Consider the following 27,458-nt stretch of genomic DNA (forward strand, 5'->3'; position numbering starts at 1 on the left):
ACACAAAAACATACTTGGAGGCTCTAAATAAAAATCTGCCTAAGCAGCAGAGACCTCCAAAGCAGACACCCAAGCAACCACTACCCCAAAACAAAACACGTGCAACACATAGCCAGTGTGCGTGCCGAGCAGTCACAGCCCTTAAGGCTAAACAACACACCTGATACAATTGTAATAGGTGACTCTATCGTCAGGCACACTGACATCCCGCTCACCAGGCTGAACAAGGAGAAGGTCACGGTGAGCTGCCTGTCGGGCGCTCTGATCCGCCACATAACACAAGCACTCAGGTCACTACAAGGCAAGTACAAATAAGACTCAGTCATTGTCCATGCTGGTGTGAATGACCTGAGACGTACCTCCCTGGACTACATGAAAAGAGACATAGAGGAGCTCTCTGAGCATGTAGCCCAGGCCGGTATGACCCTGACCTTGAGTAGCATCTTACCCTCACCAAGAATGATGCCACAATATGAAGACAAGGTGGTCAATTTCAACAATTGGCTTAAGTATTGGTGTCATTCAAAGGGGATCCAATGCCTGTCAGCCTGGGATGACATGCTCGACAAGCCACGATGCTTCGCTAGGGGACGGCTTGCACCTGTCACCCCTGGGCTTTCAGATATTGGCAAAGGATCTTGCTACCCCCATAGTGCCTTTTTTAGGCAAGGCTCAAAAGACAAACCCACCTCCATAGGTATCACAAGGGATAAGAAACTAAGAGTAATGCTACTCAACGCCAGAAGTCTAAACCTCAAGATGCACTCGAAATTCTCCTTAGCATGGAGAACATCGATATCTGTGCAGTAACAGAAACCTGGTTCAAGGCTTCCGAGAGCACCCCAGCACTACCAGGTTATACCTCATACCATGCTTTTCGGCCCCAAAACTTGGACCGAACCACAAAAGGAGGGGAGTGTCAATATTCACAAAGATACCCACACCTCCAGGTTGGTGGCACAGCACGAAGCATCAGAGACTATCCATGTGCAACTAACAGTGGGTAAAACTGCCTTCCAGTTTATAGTCTGCTAAAGACCACCCTCCCAAACCCAGGAACCCCACTCAGCCTTCCTGAGAACACTGGAAAATATGAAGGTCTCTCCAAACACCATTATATTGGGCGACTTCAACTACCCAAACATAGACTGGGAGCATTACTCTAGCTCCAACACCCTAGCCCAAAGGTTCCTAGAATTTATAAACTCAAATGCTATGGAACAACTTGTTACCACTCCCACAAGAGGGGAAAACATACTGGACCTGATCATCACCAACATGGGGACTCTATGCTCCAGACCAGAAGTGTATCCCTCACTGGTAAGATCAGACCATAAACTAATCTCACTGGATATTTACATCCCGACTCCACCCCCTGCCCTGAAAACCACAGTGAAAAACTTATCTAAAGCAAATTTCACACTCCTCAAAACCGAAGCGGAATCCTTCAAAGCCCCCGGGTCTGTGGAAAATACGGCCCAGAACGCAGAATCCTTTATAAACGCATTCTGTGAACACCTTCAGGAATGCATGGATCATGCAATCCCAAATAAAACCAAGACCCAATCCTCCAAAGGCAGACGTCCTGTCTGGTGGACCCCAGCCATAAACAAACTATACAATAGAAGGAGGAAGCTACTACATGATAGAGCAAAATCCCAAAAAGGGAAGGCATCTCTGATCAGTATTAGCAAAAAACTACGGGCACTCATAAAATCGTCTAAGGCCAGCTTCGAGAGAAAAATTGCACAGGACACTAAGGATAATCACAAGGCTTTCTTTAGTTATGTTAGGAACCTGGGTGGGAATTCCCAGATATGCTCAGAATTAGTCCAAAATTACAAAAAATACACCGAACCCACAGACATTGCCAACATCCTAACTGACAGGTTCAGCGCAAACCCCCTCCCCAACAAAAGGGCAAATATCTATCCCAGCAGAGTGCTGCCCCCCTGACATCTCAGATGCTCAGGTAAGAGCTGCCCTCTCCAAAGCAAAAAACACAGCATCAATGGGACCAGATGGTGTCCCAGGCTGCGTCCTACATGAACTCCAAGAAGAGCTAAACCCAAACATAAAACTACTGTTCAGTCTCAGCCTTACTACAGGATATGTACCCAAAGAGTGGCATACAGCAACAGTGGTCCCTCTCCACAAAGGTGGTGCCTCAACGGATCCTGGAAACTATCACCCCATATAAGCCTGACTAGCTTGGTCTGCAAAGCTATGGAAAGGATCATCATGGACCTCATAAATAAAGATATTGGGGACCTACAGACACTGGATCCTACCCAGTTCGGCTTTAAGGGCAGATCCTGCCTCTTAAACTTGGTTGATTTCTTTGAAACAGTCACCAAGGCCATTGACGAGGGGAAGGTGGTCCACACAGCCTACCTGGACCTCTCAAAAGCCTTCAATACAATACCCCACTCGGGCATTATAGATAAGCTCACCAGCTTAAATATAAACCCCTATGTCACTAGATGGCTTGCAAACTGGCTCAAGGACAGAACCCGCATGTTTAGAATTGCTGGAGCCATGTCAGACTCCAAACCAGTTACAAGTGGCATCCCACAAGGCTCAGTCCTGGGACCTCTCTTGTTCGGTATATATTTCTCGGAGGTACAGGCCAACACGGAAGGACTGTGGCTGACCAAGTTCGCAGATGACTGCAAACTGGGTGCCATAATCGACTCTCCAGCCGTCACAAGCATCCTCCAAAAGGGCCTCATAGAAACAGACAACTGGCGCCAGAGCCATGGCCTCAAGCTAAACACCAAAAAGTGTATAGTCATCCCCTTTGGCAAAAACAAAGTGCCCACAAATTACCACATAGGTGGTAATCCATTAAGTACAGAAGAAATGATTAGGGACCTGGGGACCAAAGTTGATAGTAATCTCTCATTTGACAACCACGTGGCCAAAGTGGTTAGAAAAACATTTTATATAGCCCACCTAATCATGAAGGGATTCACATCTAGATCAGGGGAGGTCATCGTGCCTCTTTACTCATCCCTCATCAGACCCATAGTTGAGTACAATGCCCCTTTTGGGATGTACCTTACCAGACACCTGCAGCAACTGGAAAGACCCGAAAAGTACCTCACCAAGAGGATCAAAGGGCTCAAACAGATGCCATATGCTGCCCGGTTAAAGAAACTCCAGCTGTACTCAGTGGCATACCGCCTGCTCAGAGGCGATCTGTGCCTGACGTATAAAGCCATGTCCAACCCGGAATTAATGGACATGCTGCACCTCAGAAAATCCAAATCTTAATGAGCTACGCGCTCGAGTGACTTGAACCTCAGCACTGAAATAAATAGGACATGCTGGAGGTACAGATTCGTAACCCAGAGGCTCCCTTCACTCTGGAATAAAATCCCAGTCCAGGTTAGGCAGAGTCCCTCATTGACTCTCTTCAAGAGGAATCTTGATGAGTGTATGGGAGATCGTAGGTTTACCCCGGGTATCACTTCTGTGTCACTGTTAGACAGAGGCACAGTATACTAACCTCGAAAAAGGGCATAGCAAAATTAATTTAAAATTGGTGGCGTAAGCCAAACACACTCTGGCTAGGCTTATAAATGCCCTAGGGCAGATAGCCTAGTATGAACCTATGAACACATTTCAGAAAAAATGGTTACCATTTATTACAGGATCTTCGGCAGTATTTTGGTTGTCTGTTCTTCAGTTTGCATTTGAATGTTGGTATCCCACACTTCCATTGGAGTGGGTAGGGGTACATAATTATACATGTAAATTGTGTTAATTAGCATACAAATTTGTACCTATTTTTCATGAGCCTTTGTCCAGATTTTTGATGTTTCCAGGTTGAATGGTATGTTGGATGCCTGTTCTGGATGCAGGAATCTGAATACTATGTTGGCTCAGGCCTCTGTAACTAGGCCTCCTCCCAAACCTAAACCTTTGAAAAAAAAAACAAAAAAAATCTTTTTTCCTCTTGTGAATGAATTCCTGACTGGCAATCATTTACTCAGTCTTTGATACAGGCCTTCATGGCCCTTAGGCCCTCAGCCTCCACTATCACAGTGCTTAATCCTAGGCCTGCTTCAGCTACCTCTGTTTTCCCTCCCACTTCTCAGGAAGAGGAGGATGTCTTATCATCATCAGAATCTGTTACTTACTCAGATGCTCTCTCCTCTGGAATAGTATTCCCCAGATGAGGAATCTGTAGAAGGGGACTGTCCTGCAGAAGCTATCACTTTTGGAGACCATTACTGCAATGAAAGAGTGTTTCAAATTGGATACTTCCCAAATGACTGAAACTCAAAGATACTTTGAGTTGATGCAAGTTGAATCTCCCTCCATCTGCCATCCCCCCAGTTATTCCTACGTACCTAGACTCATTTGCTTCTACATCTAAAAATCCAGACTCTCGACCACCTGCTCCTAAGAGACCAGATAGTTTCTCTAAGGTGCCTGATGACTGCAAATTTCTGGTGATGCCCCCCCCCCCCCCAAATGCGGACTTTGCAGTCATAGCTGTGGCCCCTGACAAGCAGTCAAGGCTGATCCCATCCTAGTCTCTTCTGCCTACTGACAAAGATAGCAAGAACATGGACAGGCTTGGTAAGAAGGCTTATACCTCTTCCACCCTAGCCTTTGGGGCAGTTAATTGCCAAACCCTATGATTAAGTATGCCCAGAACTTGGTATCCCAAGCATCTATACTTCTAGCTGCCATGCCCAATTCTCCCATCAATACAGAAGTAGCATCAAAGCTGACCCTGGCATCCCAAGTAGCCAGACACTCTATTCGATGCAGTTAGGATGCAGCAAAGACCTCTGCGAGATCTGCTGCATCTGTCCTTCACAGATATTCATGGCTTCGGCTACAACCATTGCCTGAAGATGTTAAGTCTAAAATTCTAGATGCTCCACTAGATAACCTCCTGTTTGGCAAACAGTCTGCTGAACTGTTTAAGAACCTTCGGGAGAAGAGCAAGGAGTTAAGACATTAAGCACCTCCTAGTGTGTCCTATTCTGAAGTACTACAGAAATTATCCAGCTAAGACTACTACTGCTGCTACTCCTTCATCCAGGCATTGGAAAGGTAACATGAGGCAAACCTCTTCCAGGCCTGCTCCTTCTCAGCCTATCCTCAGACAGCCCTTTCAGGGCATAAATGGTACCAACAATGCATGACTGCCTTGCCAGTCTCCGCCTGTCAGCACATCTCCCACACTGCCTGCCCATCTGGAGAACTATCACTTCAGATCACTGGGTCCTGGCAGTAGTAGAAAGGAGATATTTTCCATCTTAGAAAGAAAACCCCACACCATGGGGATTCCCTTTACCCCAAAAAAACTACACGTTATCCCTTACATTATACAGGATCTACTGGCTCATGGAACAGTAAACCTGCTCCGTCAGGACAAGAAGGAAAAGGTTTCTACTCAAGACTATTCCTGGTACCGAAAAAGGATGGACCATGGAGGTAAGTCCTGGACTTGCCTTTTATAAACCTTCCTAAAAGTCCCTTCCTTCAGAATGCTATCCCTTCAGAAGCTCCTTCCACTATTGCCACCCCAAGCATTCATGGCCACTCTAGACCTAAAGGAGGCCTACCTCCATATCTCTATACAGCCCACTCACAGAAAGTACTTGAGTTTTGCTGGGCCTTGTGTTCACTTTCAATTTACTTCATTGCCCTTTGGTTTGTCCAGTGCACTCAGAGTCTTCAAATGCCTAGCTCCTGCCATAGCCTACTGCAGGACCAAGGGCATTCAAGTGTCTCCCTACCTAGATGACGTGCTCATTTTGGCTGAGAAAGCAAGCACCCTAAAAAGTCTTCTGCATTTTTACATGTCTCTTCTACAAAGGTTGGGATTCACCTTCAACCTCCCCTTGCTCCAGAGCAGGACAAAACCTTCCTGGGATGCAGGATCCGAACAGACGTGATGAAGGCATTCTTCCTTCCAGACAAGGTGCTCACTCTAACAGACCACTTCCAGTATCTTCTCTGGTCCCACCAACTGTCAGCAAGACAATTCATGCGACTTCTGGGTCTTATGACAGCCACTAGTACCATGCTTCCACTAGCCAGAATGCACATGAGGAAGCTACAACGGTATCTAAAGAATGTATGGTCCCAACACACCCTGTAGACTTCCAGATCCCCTTCCTACCCTGCCTCAAGTCTGAACTACAGTGATGGATTTAACAGGTTCAGATGAACCCAGGCCTTCCTCTACTACCACCTACACCAGTTCATTGTATGTACACAGATGGCTCAGATCTGGGCTGGGGGGCTACCATGAAGGGGCTCAAGGTGCAAGACTGTTGGCAGGCACACCACCTGAACAAACACATCAACGTAAGGGAAATGACTGCAGTTCATCTAGCCCTAAAAGCCTTCCTCCCCCTTCTACAGATAGGTCCCCTTCAAATCTTCACAGGCAGCACCACAGTCATGTGGTACATCAACAAACGGGGGGGGGGGCAGATCTTATCTCTTCTGGATGCTAGCATTGCAGATTTGGGACCTAGCCTCACAAAACAACTCATCTCTCCAGGCAGTCTGCATCCCATCCCAGGACAACCACAAAACCGATCCCTCAGCAGATCATTCTCACTGCATCACGAGTGGATGTTGCACAGGGAAATTTTTCTAGATATTACCTACCAGTGAGGTACACCTCAAACTTATTTGCTTCCCACCAGAGCAGACAACTGAGAAAATTCTGTACAAAGGGCCATTTCCCTCTAGCCTGGAGAGTGGATGCCTTCAGCATCTCATGGAAGGGACAATTTCTGTATGCCTTTCCTTTCATTCAAAAAGTCGTCCTGAAAATCAAGGACAATCCAGAAATCTTGCTGATGACTCCCTGTTGGCCATGTCAGCATTGGATGATGATCTCCATGTTTCACTGTTGCAGTTATCACACTTGGGTTATCTCCTGCAGATAGCCCTCAGTCGGCCTGAATACCAGAGTCTTGGAATTTTTGCATCGGATGCTGTCGCTTCTTCCATGATGTCAGGTCGTCAGGAGTATAAAGCAGGCAGCCAATGCCATTACATCAGTCTCTCTTGCCGGGAAGGAGCCCGAAGCGTAAGCAGTTTGCAAGTGCCGGTCAGCTGCTACCTGAAATTTTCATTTTTCGTATTTCAAACCTGAAGTCTTCTAAAGTTAAGTACCCCATTGGGGATTCTTTTTTCTTGCTCTAACCTATGTCAGAAAAAGTTAGCAATTGTCTTGCCTGTGGAAAGCAAATACCTCAGAGATTTTCATTCTTACTGCATCACCTGTTTAGGCCCAGACCAAGACACCCCTCACTGTCGGTTTTGTGCCTTGTTTAATGCCCGAACCATTTGTCGTTGGGCTATTTTTGTCACTAAATTCTATTGCGGTCATTCTCCGTATTCCAAAATGGCTTTTTTAAGCCATCCAACTTACCGATCTTCCGAAAAAACACAAAGATAAAGACAGAGACAGACCTCGTAGGTCAAAAACTGCAGACGATGCGTCCATTAAGCTAGTCACCAGTCCGCCGGTAGTCAGTGAGGTGCCTTTGCTGCCCCTGATGCCTGCCTCTGTAGATTCGCAGGCCTGTGCTGAGACCCATTCGGAGTCTGGTATGCTGCAAGATGCTGCTTCTACTATGGAACCTGCGGAGGTCCCTACCTTGGATGAGTCTGGAGCCACTGTGCAGGCACCGTCTTCTGAGGGTGTAGTCCGACCTAACGATGTTCACATTAAACCAACTTCTTTTTTAGATAAAACTACCGAGTTTTTCAGGCACAGAGTAAGCACTATGCCTAGAAAACAGACGACCAAAGCGCATGCTCAAGCTTCCATGCGTCAAAAACAAATGCTTAGAATGGCTGAAGACCTTAACACCCTAATTAGGGGAAGCAAGCCTTCCCCTGCTAAGAGACCAGGAATTGAGTTTTTCTGATTCTGCAGATCAGGAGTCTGATGACTCTGGCCCTTCTGATTACCAGGACACATATCCCTATCTACCTTTGAGAATTCAGATGCAGAGGAGTCCATTCCCTCTGCCCCGCCTCCAGAGGATTTTTCTTTTGGTAAAATCTTGCATACTTTAAGAGAGCATTTCCACTGGGAATGCCAGGATTATCCTCAGTCCAAAAGGAGACTGAGAATTTTTAGAGTTGCCTCAGCACAGGCCCGTAGCTATACCCACTGGATGTTATAGATGATGTCTTTATGGAATCCAGTCTTACTCCAGACACTTTACCACCGGCCCTTAGAAAACCTGACAGGTACTACAGAGTACCTGATTCTCGCAAATTTCTCTTTAAGAATCCTATTGTGGATCCAGAGACCATTTCCCAGGGGCCTAAAGGTATTAAGGCTACTACAGCCAACAATCTTACTCCTTCAGACAGGGATTCCAGAGCTTTAGACAGATTGGGTAAGAAGGTATATACCTCTGCAACTCTTGCCATCAGGCATTGAATTGCCAGTTTCATATGTTGAAGTACCAGCAGCATATTATGGAACAAATTTAAAAAAAAATGGTGTTACTTCCAGATTGTGCAGAAAATAAAGATTTACAAGAGTTAATGCATTCTGCAAACCAAGTTAGTAAGCATACTTTACAGTGTGGCTTTGATGCCCTAGAAGCATCTTGCAGGGCTGCAGTCACTGGATCTGTACTGAGAAGGCATGCTTGGCTGAAGGAACAAACCTTGCCAGACCTTGTCAAATCAAAATTACTTGACACTCCTTTAAATCAGGACCGTTTGTTTGGCATCAAAGCAGAAGAGGTTCTTAAAAAGATGGAAGAAAAAGCTAAATCTATGCAAACTGTTAAAGAATTCTTACAAGTGCAGCCACCTACATTCAGTAGTTTTTGGCTTACAAAAAACTCATCCTTTCCAGCTCCTTCCAAGCCTTCACAGCCCAAACCCAGGGGAACCAGACCACCAAGACTACAGTCTCAGGGTATGCAGAGATCTACATAATGGAGTGCTCCCACCTCAAAAACATGGAGTGGCAAGCCACACCCTTATGGTAAAAGTTCACAGTGACTTGTGAGTTATCCTTCTCAGCCGTGCCCATCTACTTGCGCCCCTAGGAGGAAAACTTGCCCTTCATGCCAAAAAGTGGATGTTCATTACTCGGGACCGATGGGTTCTAAACATTGTATCCCAGGGGGTACAGATTCTACTTCCATTCCTTGCCAACCCCAAGCGGGTTGCCAGACCTTCCTGTAAACCAGTAGGCAGAGGCTCAAAAACAAGTACATTCCTTGCTCAATATCAGGGCCATCCAACCTGTCCCAATAGAACAAAGGGGACAGGGTTTCTACTCCAGACTGTTCCTGGTGCCCAAAAAAGAGTGCTCTTGGTGCCAAATCCTGGATCTATCAATTCTCAACACCTTTTTGGTGGTCCCAAAATTCAAAATGCTAACTTTGCAACAGCTTCTCCCTATGCTAGCCAAGGATGCCTGGCTAGTCACCCTAGACTTAAAAGAAGCCTATCTGCACATCCCCCATAAGGGAGTCTTGCAGGAGATATCTCCACTTCAGGGCAGGCTCTATGCAGTATAAGTTCTCTGCACTTCCCTTTGGCCTATCTACTACTCCCAGAGTATTCACAAAGTGCCTGGCTCCAGCCATCGTATACTGCAGGCAGATAAATATTCAAATTTTCCCATACTTGAACGATTGACTGATTCAGACGACAGTCTGGAGGTACTACTTCAACACCTAGCATTTGTAAAAAGACTCCTATCTTCATTGGGGTACACCATCAGTGAAAAGAAATCACAACTGGTGACCAGTCAAAAAATTGTATTCCTTGAAGCATGCTTGAACACAACTTTCCAGATGGCCTTTCTCACTCCAGAAAAACAGATCTATTTGAACTGCTTCAAACACATGGCCACCAAAACCCAGCTGTCTGCAAGGAAAATACTGCAAGCCCTAGGGTTCATGGCCTCATGCATTCTGCTAATTCCATTTGCAAGACTGCATATGAGGAAACTTCAGTGGTACTTCAAAAGTCTTTGGTGCCAACATTCTCATGACCTGGAAACAGTCATTCCGATCATTCCTTGTCTAAGGGCCAAGTTTCTTTGGTGGGCAGAAGCATGCAACCACAACAAGGGACTGCCTTTTACTCAACCCCTCGACGCCCAAACCCTGACTACAGACTCATCAGACTGTGCTTGGGGGGCTCACATGGCAGGCAAATGTATTCAGGGACAGCGGACCCCAGGACAAATTCTCCTGCACATCAGTCAAAAAGAGATGTTAGCTGTACCGTATGCTCTGACAGCTTTCAAATACCCAATCCTTCCAGGACAGCTGCTGATAAAAACAGACAACACCATAGTTATGTGGTACATAAACAGGGGGGACTCATTCTTACCTACTCTGCAGGTTAGCCATGGCCCTGTGGAGCACAACGTTGAGCAACCCGGTGCATCTGCAAGCTCAGTTCCTGCCAGGCAAACAGAATTCACTGGCAGACATAAGCAGAAATCTCCTGGACCCACATGAGTGGAAATTGGAGCCCAACACCTTCAACCTTCTAATCCAGAGGTGGGGGACACCAGAGGTGGACCTCTTTGCCTCCCCAGAGAAACACCAGTTGAGCTAATTTTGCACCAGGAACCCTCACAACAGTGCTTGGAAGGTGGATGCCTTTTCCTTCAAATGGGAAAAACTCTAATTTTATGCCCCCCCCTCCCCTCCTCTCAAAGGGTACTACTCATGATCAGACAGGACAGCCCACGGGCAATTCTTATTGCCCCAGATTGGCCACGCCAGCACTGGTACCCACTCTTATGCAGTCTGATAACAGTGCCATCCTGGCACCTTCATCAGACTCCTTCCCTGCTGTCTCAGCAGGAGGGACATATTTTGCATCCACAGCTGTAAGCCCTAAACCTTGTAGCCTGGCTTATCCCCTGAATACTCCACAAGCAACCCTAAGCAAGCAGGTGCTGGACGTCATTCTAGTACTAGAAAATCCTATGCTGAAAAGTGGAAAAGATATTGCTCTTGGCATCCGTCTCAATGAAAGGACACAGCTGTGCCCTCCTTACCTCAAATCATTGATTACCTAGCAGAGCTACTCCACAGAGTCCTATCCTTCTCCATTAAGATTTATTCCTCTGCCATCTCAGTTAATTGTAATACTGAGCCACCTCTATTCTCTCACCCTCTCACCAAACCGTTTCTTAGAGGGGCTAACAACTTAAGGCCCCCTAGGAGAGCACCCATCCCTGCCTGGGACCTTAACTTTGTACTGGAAAAGCTCACACTCCCTTCTTTTGAACCTGCAGCTTTAGCAGAGTTAAAATTCCTTTCTTGGAAAACAGCCTTGCTTTTAGCCGTAACCTCTGCTAGAAGAGTGTCCGAGTTACAGGCAGTAATGGCTGTGGAACCCTTCATTATTTTCCATGCTGACAGGTTTTCCCTCGGGACTAACTAGTCCTTTATGCCTAAGGTGGTCTCCAGTGTTGCTCTAAACCAAGCCATCCATTTGCCAACCTTCTTCCCTAATCCTCAAAATAAAGGGGAGAGGATCCTGCACTCCTTGGATGTGCACAGACAGCACAGGTTCTACCTTGACAGGACTAAACCTTTCAGAAAGTCTGACCAACTGCTAGTCAGCTTTGCCACAGGGGCAGAGGGCAAGGCCATTTCAAAGCAAACCATTTCCAAATGGATAGCACACTGCATCCATTTCTGCTACAAGCACCATGGAAAACCTACCCCACAGAGGATCAGAACACATTCCACTAGAGCTACTTCCATCTCTACAGCATTTCTCATGGGAGTCCCTACTAGGGACATTATAGAAGCTGCAACCTGGTGTTCTGTACACACCTTCACCAAGCATTACCACTTACTACTTTTTTCTAAATCCAGAGCTGGATTTGCTACAGCAGTCTTACAAGGCCTGCTAGCCAGCCCTAACTCCTCTTGAATGCCTCCACCCTTCTCAGCTCTGGGAATCAACCCAAGTGTGACGACTGCAACAGTGAAACATGAAGAACATACTACAGTTGTGTACACTTACCATAAATGTAGATGTTAGAGTGTATTCACTGTTGCAGTCCTGGTTTCTCTCCCTCCAGCCTCCTGTTTTTCTCTATCCTTTCTACCTATCTTCTATATGGCCATTTTTTTATGGCAGGAGTATTTACTTTTTACTGGTGGTGTTCCACACCATATACTAGCTTCCTATTTGGGGGGCTCCTGACATCTGGGGCAAGAAAAACTGATGTAATGGTGTCTGCTGCCTGACGACCTGATGTCATAGAAGAAGCGACAGCATCCAATGCAGAAATCCCAAGACTCTGGTATTCGGGCTGACTGAGGGCTACCTGCAGGCAGATCACCCAAGTGTGATGACTGCAACAGTGAATACACTCTGTCTTCGTGTTTCACTGTTGCAGTCATCATATTAGGTTATCCTTGCTGGAGTAGCACTTTGCTGGCCTGAATACCAGAGAGTTAGTATTTTTGCGTCGGTTGCTGTCGCTTGTAGACTGACGTCAGGTCGTCAGTGGTATTAAGGAAGGCTGCTGACTCCATTACATCAGTCTTTCTTGCCGTGGAGCCTCAAGCAGAAGCAGTTTGCACGAGTGCCAGTTGGCCGCTACCCGAGTTTCATTTCCAAATTGAAGTTGAAGTCTTCGAAAGCTAAGTATCCCATTGGGATCCTTTTTTCTTGCACTAACTGATGTCAGAAAAAGTTAATTGTCTTACCTGTGGAAAGCAAATACCACACTGGGACTTCCACTCCTACTGCGTCACTTGTCTAGGCCTAGACCACAATGTCCCTCATTGTCGGTTCTCTGCTTTAACGCCAGAACTGTTCGTCGTCGGGACTTTATTGTAGCCGGATATTTGCGTCTGCAGTCCTTTAATTCCGATATGACTTCCGTAAGCCATCCGACAGCAGATCTTCTGAAAAAACTTAGAGACAGACCGCACAGGACTAAACTTTCTGACGACGCCTCCGCCAAGCTGGTAGTCAGTCTCCCGGAATTCAGTGAGGTGCTTTCGCAGCCCCTGATGCCCACTTCAGTTAATTCTCAAGCCTCTACCGAGACCCTTTCTGAGTCCGGTATGCCGCAGAACCCATTGTTGTCTAAGGATCCTGCGGTCGTCTGTATTGTGGATGGGTCCGGAGCCGCTGTGCAGGCACCAGCTTCAGAGGAACTCCTTTGCAATACCGAATCCAGCCCTAAACCAACGCTTTCTTTCATGACTACTGTTCTCTCTAAAACTGAGTTCCTTAGACCCAAGGGTCGAACCTCCCCCAAGAAACCGACTTCCAGGCATTCTTTGGCGCCTGCTCCCTTGCCTCAGTCACAAATGCTTAGAATGGCAGAGGGACCTTATCATGTTGATTAGGGAAAGCCAAGCCACTCCCTCAAAAAGAAAGCTGTCTCCAGAAGTTTTGTCTGAACAAGTCAGATGAATCTGATGCATCTGGCTATGAAGACATGCAGCCTCTCTCTACATATGAGGATTGTGATGCAGAGGAATTTATTCCTTCAGCCTCTCCCCCAGAGGAATTTTCCTTTGGGGAAACCCTGCATACTTTAAGGGAGCATTTCAAATGGGAGAGTTAAGACTACCCACAGTCTAAAAAGAGACTCGGCGTTCCTAGTCTTTCCACAGCACAGGCCCTTAGACATTCCCCCAGTCCTAGATGTGGTGGATGATGTCTTCCTTGAATCCAGCTGGACTCCAGACGCCCTTCCTGCTCCCAGAAAGCCAGACAAGTACTACAGAGTCCCTGACTCTCACAAATATCTCTTTAAAAACCCAACAGCATACCCTGAGGTCATTAGTCAAGGCCCAAAGGGGTTAAAGATACTTCATCTAAGAATCCCACCCCTCAGACAGGGATTCTAGAACACTGGACAGATGGGGTAAAAAAGTATATACCTCAGCTACTCTTGCTATCAGGGCACTAAGTTGTCAGTTCCATATGGTTGAATATCAGCAACATACCTTGGAACTCCTTAAACAAAAAATGTCCTCCTTTCCTGCATGGGCAGAATCTAAAGGTTTACAGGAATTAATGCACTGTGCTGGTCAAGTAACTAAACAAACTTTTCACTGTGGTTTTGACACCCTAGAAGTTTCTTGCAAGGCAGTGGTCACTGGATCTGTCATTAAAAGACATGCACGGCTTAAGGAACAACCCTTGCCAGACCATGTCAAAGCAAAATTGTTGGATGCACCCTTGCACAAAGTTAACTGATTTGATACTAAAGCAGAAGAGGTGTTGAAAAAGGAAGAAAAAGCAAAATCTATGCAGACTGTTTAAGATTTCTTACAGGTACAGCCCCCTAGGTTCAGCAGGCATTTTCCTTCCAAGCACTAGTCCTTTCCTGCACCTAGTAAACAGGGCCAGCCTAGGTCCCTTGGAAACAGACGACCTAGACAAGCAGTCTCATGGGTTGCAGACATCTAAGCAGTGGACTGCCTCCACTTCAAAACCAGGGAGATGTTCTTCGCGTTTCACTGTGGCAGTCATCACACTTGGGTTATTTGCCTGCAGGTAGCCCTCAGTTGTCCCAAATACCAGAGACTTAGTATTTCTGTGTTGGAAGCTGTCGCTCCAGGTCTGACGTCAGGTCGTTGGGTAAAAAACAGGCAGCCAATGCCATTACATCAGTCTTTCTTGCCGAGGAGCCCGAAGCAGAAGCAGTTCGCAAGTGCCGGTCGGCCGCTTCCTGAGTTTTCGTTTACAAATTGAATCATCCCAAAGTCTTCTAAAGCTAAGTACCCCGTTGGGGATCCTTTTTTCTTGCTCTAACCAATGTCAGAAAAAGTTAATAATTGTCTTGCTTGTGTAAAGCAAATACCACACCGAGATTTTCATTCTTACTACATCACCCGTCTAGGCCCAGACCACAACGTACCTCGCTGTCAGTTTTGTGCCTTGTTCAGCACCTGAACCATTGCTTGTCGGGCCCTTATTGCCGCTAAATACTTTTGTTCGCGATCTCTGTATTCCGAAATAAAATGGCATCGGTAAGCCATCCGACTACCAATATTCCAAAAAAATGTAAGGATAAAGACATCGCGCAGGATCAAAGCTGCCGACGACACTTCGGTTAAGCTAGTCGCCAGTTCACCGGTACTCATTAAGGTGCTTTCACAGCCCCTGATGCCTGCTTCACTGGATTTGCAGACCTGTACCGAGACCCGTTCGGAGTCCGGTATGCCTCGAGACTACTCTTAGACTATGTAACCGGTGGATGTCTCTAGCTTGGATGGGTCCGGAGCCATTATGCAGGCACCGGCTTCTGAGGAAGTTCTTCATACTACCAGTTTTCGACACGGACTACTTCAGTTCTGTCTAAAACTGTCATGTTTCTAAGGCCAAGAGTACGTGCTAAGCCTAGAAAACTGACCAAAGCGCATGCACCTTCTCCCTTGCCACAAAATAAAATGCTTAGAATGGCAGAAGACCTTATTATGCTGATTAGGCGAAGTCACCCCTCCCCTGCTAAGAGGAAAAAGGGACCAGTCTCCAGCAGCTTCAACAGACAGAGTCCAACGACTCTGAGGTTTCTGATTATGAAGACATGCCCTTATCTGCCTTATGAGGATTCTGATGCAGAGGAATCCATTCCTTTTGCCTCTCCTCCAGAGGATTTTTATATTGGTGAAACCTTACATACTTTGAGAGCATTTCCGCTGGGAATGCCAAGACTATCCTCAGTCCAAAAAGAGACTCAGACCATTTCTAGACTTGCCACAACACAGACCTTTAGCAATGCCACCAGTCCTGGAAGTTGGTGATGTCTTTATGGAATCCAGTCTTACTCCTGATACTTTACCCCCTGCCCCTAGGAAACCAGACAGGTACTACAGAGTACCTGACTCTCTGATTTGTTTTCAAAAATCCTACTGCTGACCCAGAGATCATTTCCCAGAGGCCTAAAGGTATCAAGGCAACTACAGCTAAGAATCCCACCCCTTCAGACAGGGATTCCAGAGCTTTCGACAGGTGGGGTAAGAAAGTATATACCTCTGCAACTCTTGCCATTAGGGCTTTGAATTGTCAGTTTCACATGCTGAAGTACCAACAGCATATTATGGAACTTGTTAAGCAAAAAAATAGCTACCTTTACAGACTGTGCAGAAAATAAAGAATTGCAAGAGCTTATGCATTCTGCAAGCCAAGTCACCAAGCATACATTACAGTGTGGCTTTGATGCCCTAGAAGCATCTTGCAGGGCGACAGTCACTGGTTCTGTGCTGAGAAGACATGCTTGGCTTAAGGAGCAGACCTTGCCAGATCATGTCAAATCCGAGTTACTAGGCACTCCTTTGAACAAGGACAGACTGGCACCAAAGCAGAAGAGGTTCTTTAAAACATGGAAGAAAAATCTATGCAGACAGTCAAAGAATTCTTGCAAGTGCAGCCTCCTAGATTCAGTAGGCATTGCCCCTCAAAACATTGGTCCTTTCCAGCCCTCTCAAGGCTGTCTCAAACTAGACCCAGAGGAAACAGACCCCCCCCCCCCCAGACTACAGTCTCAGGGTATGCAGAAATCTAAGCAATGGAGTGCCTCCACCTATAAAGCAGGGAGTGCTAAACCTCCTCCTTACGGAAAGAATTCCCAATGACTTCTCAACTCCACCCACCCCCCCTCCTCTGGCCAGCTGCTTGTTCCTCTAGGAGGAAAACTTGCCCTTCATGCAAAAAACTGGATTCCCATCACCAAAGACGGATGGGTCCTCAACATTGTATCCACTCACTGCCAACCCCAAAAGGGTTTCTAGACCTCCCTCTAAACCAGTGGGCAGAGGCTCAAAACCAAGTTCAATCCCTGATGTTCTTCGTGTTTCACTGTTGCAGTCATTACATTTGGGTAATCTGCTGGCAGGTTGCCCTCAGTTGACCTGAATAACAAAGTCTTGGGTCCTGCATCGGTTGCTGTCTCTTCTTCCATGATGTCAGGTCGTCAGGGGTATAAAACATACAGCCAACACCATTTTAATCTGTCTTTCTTGCCGTGCAGTGCCTGAAGCAGAAGCAGTTTGCAAGTGCCGGTTGGCAGACTCCTGAAATTTTCATTTTCGAGTTTCAGATCCAAAGTCTTCAACCTAAAGCCAAGTACCCCATTGTGGAAACTTTTTCTTGCTACTTACCGATGTCAGTAAAAGTTAATAATTGTATTACTTGTGGGAAGCAAATACCTCATAAGGATTTTCATTTATACTGTATTCCTTGCCTAGGCCCTGACCATAACGTGCCTTGCTGTCGGTTCTGTGCTAAATTTAACCAACGCACTATTAAGCATCGGTAAATATTTTGGCTCAAGATTTAACTGTCCAGAAATATCGTTTGTTAGCAGTCCGACTACCGAAATTCACAACAAACGCAAAGAAAAAAGACGGAGACAGACCGTCGTGGTCCAAAACCGACGAAGCTTCTCCTAAGCCAGTCGCCGGTACTCAGTGAGTCACTTTTGCAGCCCCTGATGCCCGCTACTTTTGATTCGCAGGCCTCTACCGAGACCCATTCGGAGTCCGGTATGCCGCGAGACACTTCAAGTATTGAACCCGCGGATGTCTCTCCCTTAGATGGGTCCGTAGCCGCTGAGCAGGCATCGACTTCTGAGGGTGTTTTCAGGACTAAAGATTTGTATATTAAACCAACGCCATCATCAAAAACAAAGCCAAAACCAACTTCTATGTCTAAAAAACCGATGCGTGGGCCACGTGTTCAGGCCCCTATGCCTAAAAAGCAAATTATCAAAATGACTGAGGATTTAATTACCTTGATCAGGGGTTCCCAAGCCCCTCCTACTAAGAGGCCTAGGCAAGGCACTGATTATGAATCTTCAGATCAGGCTTCCATTTCTTCTGATTCCTCTTCTGATCCGGAGTTTTCTATCCTCCCTTATGAGGACTCTGATGCAGAAGAATCCATCCCTTCTGCTTCTCCTTCTGAGGATTTTTCTTTTGGAGAAATTTTTGCATACCTTAAGGAAACATTTTCATTGGGAGAGTCAGGATTTTTCTGAATCCAAAAAGAGACTTAGGGATTTCCTTCTTCCTCAGCGTAGGCCTTTGGCTATACCTCCTGTTTTAGACATTGTTGATGATGTTTCTCAGAACCCAGCATGGCTCTTGATTCCCTACCTCCGGCTCCTAGTAAGCCAGACAGATATTGCAGGGTTCCTGACTTCCACAAGTTTCTTTTTAAAAACCGTACTGCTGATCCTGAAACAATTTCTCAGGGTCCCAAGGGTGTTAAGGCTTCTACTGCTAAAAATCCTACCCCTTCTTTTAGAGACTCCAGAGCGCTGGATAGATGGGGCAAGAAGGTTTACATCTGCAACCCTGGCTATCAGGGCTTTAAACTGTCATTTTCATATGCTTAAATATCAGCAGCATGTCATGGGCTTACTGAAACAGAAAATTATGTTGATTTCGGACTGTGGAAAATACAGTTACAGGATTTATTGCATTCAGCTGAACAAGTTGGAAAGCATACTTTGCAATGTGCTTTGATTCCTTGGAGGCCTCTTGCAGAGCCGCCATAACTGGATCTGTGATAAAAGGCATGCTTGGCTCAAGGAGCAAAATCTGCCTGATCATGTTAAAGCAAAATTGTTGGATGCTCCTTTACAACAGGACAGTCTATTTAGAAATAAGGCAGAGAAAGTTTTGAAAAAGTTGGAAGACAAAGCTGTATATATGCAAACTGTAAAAGATGTCTTACAAGTGTAGCCACCCAGGTTCAGTAGGCACTGGACTACTAAGAATTGGTCCTTTCCAGTACCCAACAGAGACACTCAGGTCAAACCCAGACACTCCAAAGGCTCCAGGTTTTAGTTACAAGGAACTTACAGAACAAAACAATGGGGTGCCTCCACCTCCAAATCTGGAAGTAGCAAGGCCCCCCTACGGTAAACAGTCACAATGACTTTCCTCTGCCATTTCCAAGCACTTATCTTTTGGCAGCCCTTTTTGGGGGGAAAAATAGCACTTCATTCACAAAATTGGCATCTAATTACACAGGACAAGTGGGTCTTAAATATAGTATCCCAGGGATACAGATTTCATTTCCACACATTGCCAATTCCAAACAGATGGCCAGATCTGCCTCCAAATCAGTGGACAGAGGCCCAGAAACCAGTTCTGTCCCTCATGGATATGGGGGCTATTCAACCAGTACCAGAAAAGGAAAAAGGACAAAGTTTTTATTCAAAACTTTTCCTGGTACCCAGAAAAAATAACTCATGGCGTCCAATTCTGGACTTATCTATTCAAAATACTTTCCTGGACATTCCAAAATTCAAGATGCTGACTCTACAACAGTTGCTGCCTATGCTGGGCAAGGATGCCTGGTTGGTAACTCTAGACTTAAGAGGCTTATTTGCATATCCCATTCAGGGAATCTTGCAGAAAATACCTCCGCTTCAAACAAAGCCTTTTGCATTGCCAGTTCTATGCACTGCCCTTTGGCTTATCTACTGTACCCAGGGTCTTCACAAAGTGCCTGGCACCAGTAATTGCATTTTGCAGACAAACATTCAAATTTATCCTTATCTGAACGATTGTCTAATTCAGGCAGAAAACAAGGACACATTTCTGCAACAGCTGGCATTTGTAAAAAGGCTTCTAACATGCCTGGGGTACACCATAAACGAAAATAAATCACAACTGGTACCCTCTCAAATAATTACATTCCTGGGTGCAAGCTTGAATACAACTGCTCAGATGGCTTACCTCACGCCAGACAAACAAGTTCAATTGATGACATACTTCAAACAAGTGGCCACAAAAACCCAGCTATCTTCAAGACAAATTCTGCAGGCCTTGGGGTTCATGGCTTTCCTGCATTCTACTAATTCCATATGCAAGACTGCATATGAGGAAACTTCAGTGGTACCTAAAAAGCTTATGGAGTTAACATTGTCACAATCTGGAAACAATGATTCCTCTCATTCCTTGCCTGCAGCAGGAGTTCCTATGGTGGGCAGAGGCCTGTCACCAAAACAAGGGACTGTCATTCATTCCATCCCCTGCCACCCAAACCCTGACTACAGACACATCAGATTATGCTTTGGGGGCCCATCTGGCAGGGAGATGCATTCAGAGCGAATGGAGCTCAAATCAAATGCACCTACATATCAACTAGAAAGAAATGCTAGCTATACAGAATGCTCTGACAGCCTTCAAGGACTTTCTTCATCCAGGACAACTACTGATAAAGATGGACAAACACCACAGTTATGTGGTACATAAACAAGCAGGGGGGTACCCACTCCTACCCCCTTTGCAGACTAGCCATGGATTTGTGGAACACAGCCTTGACTTGCCAAAAACATCTACAAACTCAATTCCTGCCAGGAAAGCAAAATACTCTGGCAGACGAACTAAGCAGAAATCTTATGGACCAACACAAATGGAAATTGGATCCACAAATCTTCAGTATGTTGACACGAAGATGGGGGAGCCCAGACAGATTTTTTTTGCCTCTCCCCAAAACTATCTGTTGGAGAAATTCGCCACAAGAACTCATCACAAAAAAGCTTGGAAAAGTGTATGCTCTATCCTACAGCTGGAAAAACCTATCAGTCTATGCCTTTCCCCCCTCTGCCTCTGCTCACCAAGGTTTTACTAAAAGTCAGACAGGAAAAAACAAAAATGATTCTGATTGCTCCAGACTGGCCTCTCCAACACTGGTACCTGCTTCTACACAATATGTCGCACCTTCCTCCGTGGTACCTGCCTCAGACAAGCTTACCTTCTGTCTCAGCAGAACTATCAAATTCTGCACACTCCGCTCCAAACTCTGAGTCTTGCAGCATGGCTAATCAACAAATTTCACCAGTCACATCTTCAGTAAACCTGTGATGAATGTCATTTTGGAGGCTAGAAGGCCTAGTACTAGAAAATCTTATGCTGATAAATGGAAAAGATTTTGTGCCTGGAACCAAGCACAAGGAATAAACACAGCAATGCCCAATATTCCTCAGATTCTGCAATATTTAACTGAGATGATTCACAAGGGCCTATCTTTTTCTTCTATAAAAATACATGCCTGTGCCATTTCGGCTCATTACAACGCAGAGCCTCCTCTCTTTTTCTCATCCCCTGCTAAAGCAGTACCTCAGAGGGGCCAACAATTTGAGACCTCCCCGGAGAGCATCAACTCCTGCATGGGACCTCATTTTGTGCTGGAAAAACTCACCCTACCTCCTTTTGAACTAACTGCTACTGCAGACATAAAATTTCTCTCTTGGAAGACAGCTTTTCTTTTAGCAGTCACTTCAGCTAGAAGGATTTCTGAACTGCAGGCTCTCATGGCAGTGGAGCCTTTCATCATCTTTTATCCGGACAGGGTGGCCCTCAGGACCAATCCATCCTTTATGCCTAAGGTGGTATCCAGTATGGCTCTTAATCAGACCATTCATCTGCCAACTTTTTTCCCAAATCCACAGAATAAGGGGGAGCGGATTCTGCATTCATTGGATGTACACAGGCAACTAAGATTCTATTTAAACAGGACAAAATCTCTAAGAACATCTGAGCAACTACTGGTGGCATTTGCTGCAGGGGCAGAGGTAAAGGCTATTTCAAAGCAGACTATTTTAAAATGGATGAGCCATTGTATTCGTTTCTGCTACATGCTCCATGGTAAACCTGTCCCCAAGGGGATCAGATCCCATTCCACCAGGGCTGCAGCTACTTCTGCAGCTTTTCTCAGAGGGGTTCCTACCAGAGACATTCCAGAAGCTGCTACTTGGAGCTCAGTTCATACGTTCACCGAACATTACCATTTGCCTCTCTTTTCTAAATCCAGAGCAGGCTTTGCCACTGCCGTCCTGCAGGGCCTTATAGCTGCTCCTAATGCTGTATAATTCCATCCTCCCAACCATAGCTTTGGGATTCTATCCAAATGTAATGACTGCAACAGTGAAACACGAAGAACATAGTACAGTTGTGTACACTTACCATAAATGTAGATGTTCGAGTGTATTCACTGTTGCAGTCCTGGTTACCCATCCGCCAGCCCCCTATTTCTCTCATATTATACCTCTTCTTTCCTTTACTATGCTCAAAAGCCTTTTTGGTGTGTGTATATATATATATATATATATATATATATATGTATGTAATCTTTTGCTCCCCATTTGGGGGGCACCTGACATCTGGGGCAAGGAAAAAATGATTAAAATAGCATCGGCTGCATGTTTTATATCCCTGACAACCTGATGTCATGGAAGAAGAGACAGCAACCGATGCAGGACCCAAGACTTTGTTATTCAGGCCGACTGAGGGCAACCTGCCAGCAGATTACCCAAAAGTAATGACTGCAACAGTGAATACACTCGAACGTCTACATTTATGGCAAGTGTACACAACAACTCTCTCTAGAAGGGCAATTCAGCTTGTTCCTGTGAAACAGGTCAAGGATTCTATTCCAGACTTTTCCTGGTACCATGAAAAGAGGGCACTTGGCACCCAATCCTAGATTTTTCAATTCTCAACACCTTCCTGGTGGTACCAAAATTCAAAATGCTCACCCGGCAGCAGCTTCTGCCTATGCTAGCCAAAGATGCCTGGTTAGTCACCCTAGACTTAAAAGAAGCTTATCTGCACATACCTATAAGGGAGTCATGCAGCAAATATCTACGCTTCAGGGCAAGATCTATGCATTTTCAGTTCTCTGCACTTTCCTTTGGCGTATCCACTGTTCCCAGAGTATTCACAAAATGTCTGGCCCCAGCCATTGCTTACTGCAGACAGAGAAATAGTCAAATTTACCCACACTTGCACAATGGCCCGATTCAAGCAGAGAGTCAGGAAATGTTGTTGTAGCACCTGACACTCGTAAAAAACCTTCTAAACTCCCAGGGGTACACCGTCAACGAAAAGAAATCAAAACTAGTCCCCAGTCAAAAGATTGTATTCCTGGGAGCAAGCTTGGACACAGCATCCCAGATGGCATTCCTCACTCCAGAAAAACAAGCCTGACAGGCTGTTTTACTCAAATGGCCACCAGAACCCAGCTATCCACAAGGAAAATCCTGCAGGCCCTAGGGTTCATGGCCTCATGCAAACTGCTAATTCCATATGCCAGACTGCATATGAGGAAACTTCATTGGTACTTAAAAAGTCTTTGGTGCCAACATTCTCGGGACCTGGAAACTGTCATTCCCGTAATACTCTGTGTAAGGACAGAGGTTCTGTGGTGAGCAGCAGCATGCAACCACAACAAGGGACTGCCCTTTACCCAACCCCACGTCGTCCAAACCCTAACCACAGATGCATCAGACTATGCCTGGGGGGCAACCATGGATGGCAAGTGCATTCAGGACCACTGGAGCCCACATCAAATGCATCTGCACATCAACCAGAAAGAGATGCGAGCTGTGCAGCATGCTCTGACAGCTTTCAGATCCCTACTTTCACCAGGACACCCGCTAATAAAAACAAACACCACCACAGTTATGTGGTACATCAAGCAGGGGGGACCCACTCTGCAGGCTAACCATGGCCCTGTGGAACACAGCCTTGGGCATGCAGGTACATCTGAAAGCTCAATTCCTGCCAGGCAAACAAAACTCACTGGCAGACGATTTAAGCAGAAATCTCCTAGACCCACATGAGCGGCAGCTAGAGCCACGCACCTTCAGCCTTCTGATTCAGAAATGGGGGACCCCAGAGGTGAATCTCTTTGCCTCCCCCCTGAAATCACTAGCTCAGAAGATTCTGCACCAGGACACCTCACAGCAGGGCCTGGAAAGTGAATACCTTATCTTTCCAGTGGGTAAATCTCTCAATCTATGCCTTTCCCCCTCTGCCCCTTCTCTCAAGAGTATTGCTCAAGATAAGACAGGACAGACCAAGGACAATTCTGATTGCCCTGGACTGGCCACGCCAACATTGGTACCCACTCCTGTGAAGCCTGTCACCGGTGCCACCCTGGCACCTACACCAGAACCCCCAACCCTGCTCTCTCTCAGCAGGGGACACAGATCTTGCATCCGCAACTGCAAACCCTAAATCTTGCAGCCTGTCTTATTTTTTGAATTCTCCTCCAGTAACTAGCCTAAGCAAGCAGGTGCTTGGACATCATCCTTGAAGCCAGAAGACCCAGTACAAGGAAATCCTCTGCTGATAAGTGGAAAAGGTACTGATCCTGGATTCAATCTAAAGGAGGGGACACACCCCTGCCCTCCCTGCCTCTTATGCTTGATTACTTAGCAGATCTACTCCATAGAGGCCTATCCTCCTCCTCCTCCATTAAGATCCATGCCTCTGCCATTTCGGCTCATTACAACACTGAGCCACCTGTCTTCTCACCCTCTTATCAAACAGTTTCTGAGAGGGGCAAACAATTTAAGACCTCCAAGGGAGAGCACTCACCCCCTGCTTGGGACCTTAACTTTGTACTGGAAAAGCTCATGCTACCCCCTTTTGAGCCTGCAGCGTCAGCAGAGCTAAAATTCCTGTCTTGTAAAACAGCCTTGCTCCTGGACATCACTACCGCTAGAAGAGTGTCTGAGCTACAAGCACTTAATGCTGTGGAATCCTTCATTATTTTCCATGGGGACAGGGTTTTCCCCAGGACTAACCCTTCCTTTATGCCTAAAGTGGTGTCCAGTGTGGCTCTCAATCCATCCCCTTGTCTACCTTCTTCCCTAATCCTCAAAATAAAGGGGAAAGGATCCTGCACTCCATGGACATGCACATCTCAGATTCTACCTTGATAGGACTAAGCACTTCAGAAAATCTGACCAGTTACTAAGTCAGCTTTGCAACAGGGGCAGAGGGCAAGGCCATTTCAAAGCAAACAGTTTCCAAATGAATAACACATGCATCCATTTCTGCTACAAGCACCGTGGGAAACCAACCCCTCAGGTGGTCAGAACACATTCCGCTAGGGCAACTTCTGTCTCTACAGCATTCCTCAGGGGAGTCCTTACCAGAGACATCCTGGAAGATGCTACCTGGAGTTCTGTTCACACCTTCACCAAGCATTACCAGCTGCCTATCTTTTTTCAAATCCAGGATAGGTCTTCCAACAGCAGTCCTACAAGACATTCTAGCCAGCCCTAACTCTTCTTTACTGCCTCCACCCTTCTTCAGCTTTGGGAATCTACCCAAGTGTGATGACTGCGACAGTGAAACATGAAGAACATAGTAGAGTTGTGTACATTTACCATAAATGTAGATGTTCGAGTGTATTCACTGTTGCAGTCCTGGTTTCCCTCCCTGCAGCCCCCTGGTTTCTCTCTCTCTCTCCCTATGCCTTTTATTACCCTCCCCCATTTTCAGGGGTATTGGTATTTACTTTTTACTGGTTGTGTTTTCCCTTACAATAACTTAGCTCCCTATTTGGGGCAAGAAAAGCTGATGTAATGGTGTCAGTTGCCTGTTTTTATACCCCTGACGTCAGTCCTGGAACAACAGCAACTGACGCAGAAATACTTAGTCTCTGGTATTCGGACTGATTGAGGGCTACCTGCAGGCAGATAACGCAAGTGTGATGACTGCAACAGTGAATACACTCTAACATCTACATTTATGGTAAGTGTACACAACTGTACTTTCTCTCTTCTTTGCACCTTATCGTCTTCGAGGAGAACATTGCCTGACATACAGAGCATTAAAGGACCCCTTACTGTTTGAAGTCCTTTGTGTCGAAAATCACCTCACCTCCATCCTGTGACCTGAGTGCGAGAAGAAGCTCTGCTTCAGTAATCATGAATGTCAGCCATACAGTAAAATGTTACTGCTTCATATGTCAAAGTTCCATGCATGTAAAAAGTATATCAAGTCATTTGTTTGAGAAGGAATTGGATGGCTCTTTAAGAGTTGCAGGTTTGGATCCAGGGCATCCAGCTTCCTGATAGCTAGTAGGTCATGAGCTTGTTTACCAAGCCTGTGAGTAGCAGAGTACAGAGCTGGCACTTTAGCTGAAAAAAATGTTATTACTGATTAGTACAGTTTAGTTTTTTTGTCTTGGTTTATTCTCATTGGAACTTTTACGTGATGCAGATTTTGTACATCATCAGGTAGTCTTTTTCAATAAAAAATGTATAGCTAATGTCTTGTATATCAAATTTCTATCTTTAGACAAGTATCAGCAGTGTTCTTTTGTTTTTTTTTTCCTAGCACACTAATGTCGATAGTCCATCTCTTCAAACCTCTGTGGCCTTCTCAACCATGGCAACATCAGCTACAAGTACTACCAATACTGCTGTGAGCATTGCTAATAGTTTAAACACTACAAGTAGCTTGGGAATGAATGCTACCACTATGTCTTTACCTTCTACTACAACACGGACAACACCTGTTGTTTCTTCAGGTAGAACTCCAGCTAAACTTTAATGCTTTCTGCAGACTAAGTAAAGTTTAGTTATTAACTGAGTAAGACAAGATTGCACATGTATAAAGTTTTTTTTGACAGGGTTTATTGGATGCGTAGAAAGTAAAAACTAATTTTGGTGATATAAAGGGAGATTAATGACACGCATTTCACATTTTTCTTTTGTATTTTTTCTTTCCTGGAAATTCTCTAATAGAAACCTTTTCACAGCTGGTTTTACTAGCATCTGGCACACCTTTCATTGTTTCGGTGAAGCAGTGCATTCATGTCATTCCACTAGTAAACTCTCTTGTTTACTGAATATTTGCCTCTGGGTCCCTTTCTTGGACAGAAAGTCCTCTATCCTTATCCGTTAGTGTTTCAGCTTCCTGGATCTTTGTAATGTAGGTATTTGAGCATAACCCACTTGATGTTTTAATTATCTTGTAAATGTCTCCTTTTTCTAGTTTGTTCTGTCTGATAAATGTAAGATGTTTGACTTGTACCCCATTAAGGTAAATTTGCAATCCACCCCATTCCACCTATTGCCTTCCCTTTGCCTCCCACTTCAGCCCTTGGTCACTTTCATTTCACTATTACCTATCTTTATGGTACTCTAAACTTTTCAGAACATCAGAAAAGATAACCTTATCATTAGATCACTGTTGTGTTCTTTAACTATATGACATGTATCCTGGCAAGGATTAGTTGTCCAGCCATCATCCAAAGCTTTAGGATGTCCGTACACATCCATTGAGAAATGTAGAGCATGCTGGTACAAAAGTAGACCATATGGATGCCAAAATTCAGAAATTTCTTGCCATTGAAACAACCAATAAGGCTATTTTTTGCAGGTGGCCGTCTGGTTTTGAGAAATGGTGTGGACATCATGTCCCTTGTAGAGATTCCTACACAGCCTGCCTTTTCTGTTTAGGTGATGATTATTGTGTTCAGTTGTGCCCCATTTGCTTATCTTCGAACTTGAGATCATCAAAAGTCAGCTGAGTTCCCTCAAACTTTGTAACTAACCCAAGTTTAATACTTTGTATGTAGCTACATGCAAAGTATTGAATTATTTTATATTAAAGCTTACATAATAGTAAACACAGCTGTATTGATATCTGACTTTCTAGTGCTCCTGA

At 45.4% G+C, this 27,458-nt stretch overlaps 1 protein-coding gene across 1 annotated transcript in view; it reads left to right on the top strand.

The window, feature by feature from the left end:
* Positions 1-27,458, top strand: part of UBAP2 (ubiquitin associated protein 2) — a 2,620,504-nt gene that overhangs the window by 1,945,992 nt on the left and 647,054 nt on the right. Inside the window, exon 15 of the mRNA XM_044087268.1 lies at positions 26,124-26,316. Within this exon, the coding sequence (XP_043943203.1) occupies positions 26,124-26,316 (193 nt within the window). The remainder of the gene's footprint in view (positions 1-26,123; positions 26,317-27,458) is intronic.

The sequence above is a fragment of the Protopterus annectens genome, chromosome 1.part1, assembly GCF_019279795.1.
Source record: "Protopterus annectens isolate FY-2018-M chromosome 1.part1, PAN1.0, whole genome shotgun sequence".
NCBI classification, from domain to species: Eukaryota; Metazoa; Chordata; order Ceratodontiformes; family Protopteridae; genus Protopterus; species Protopterus annectens.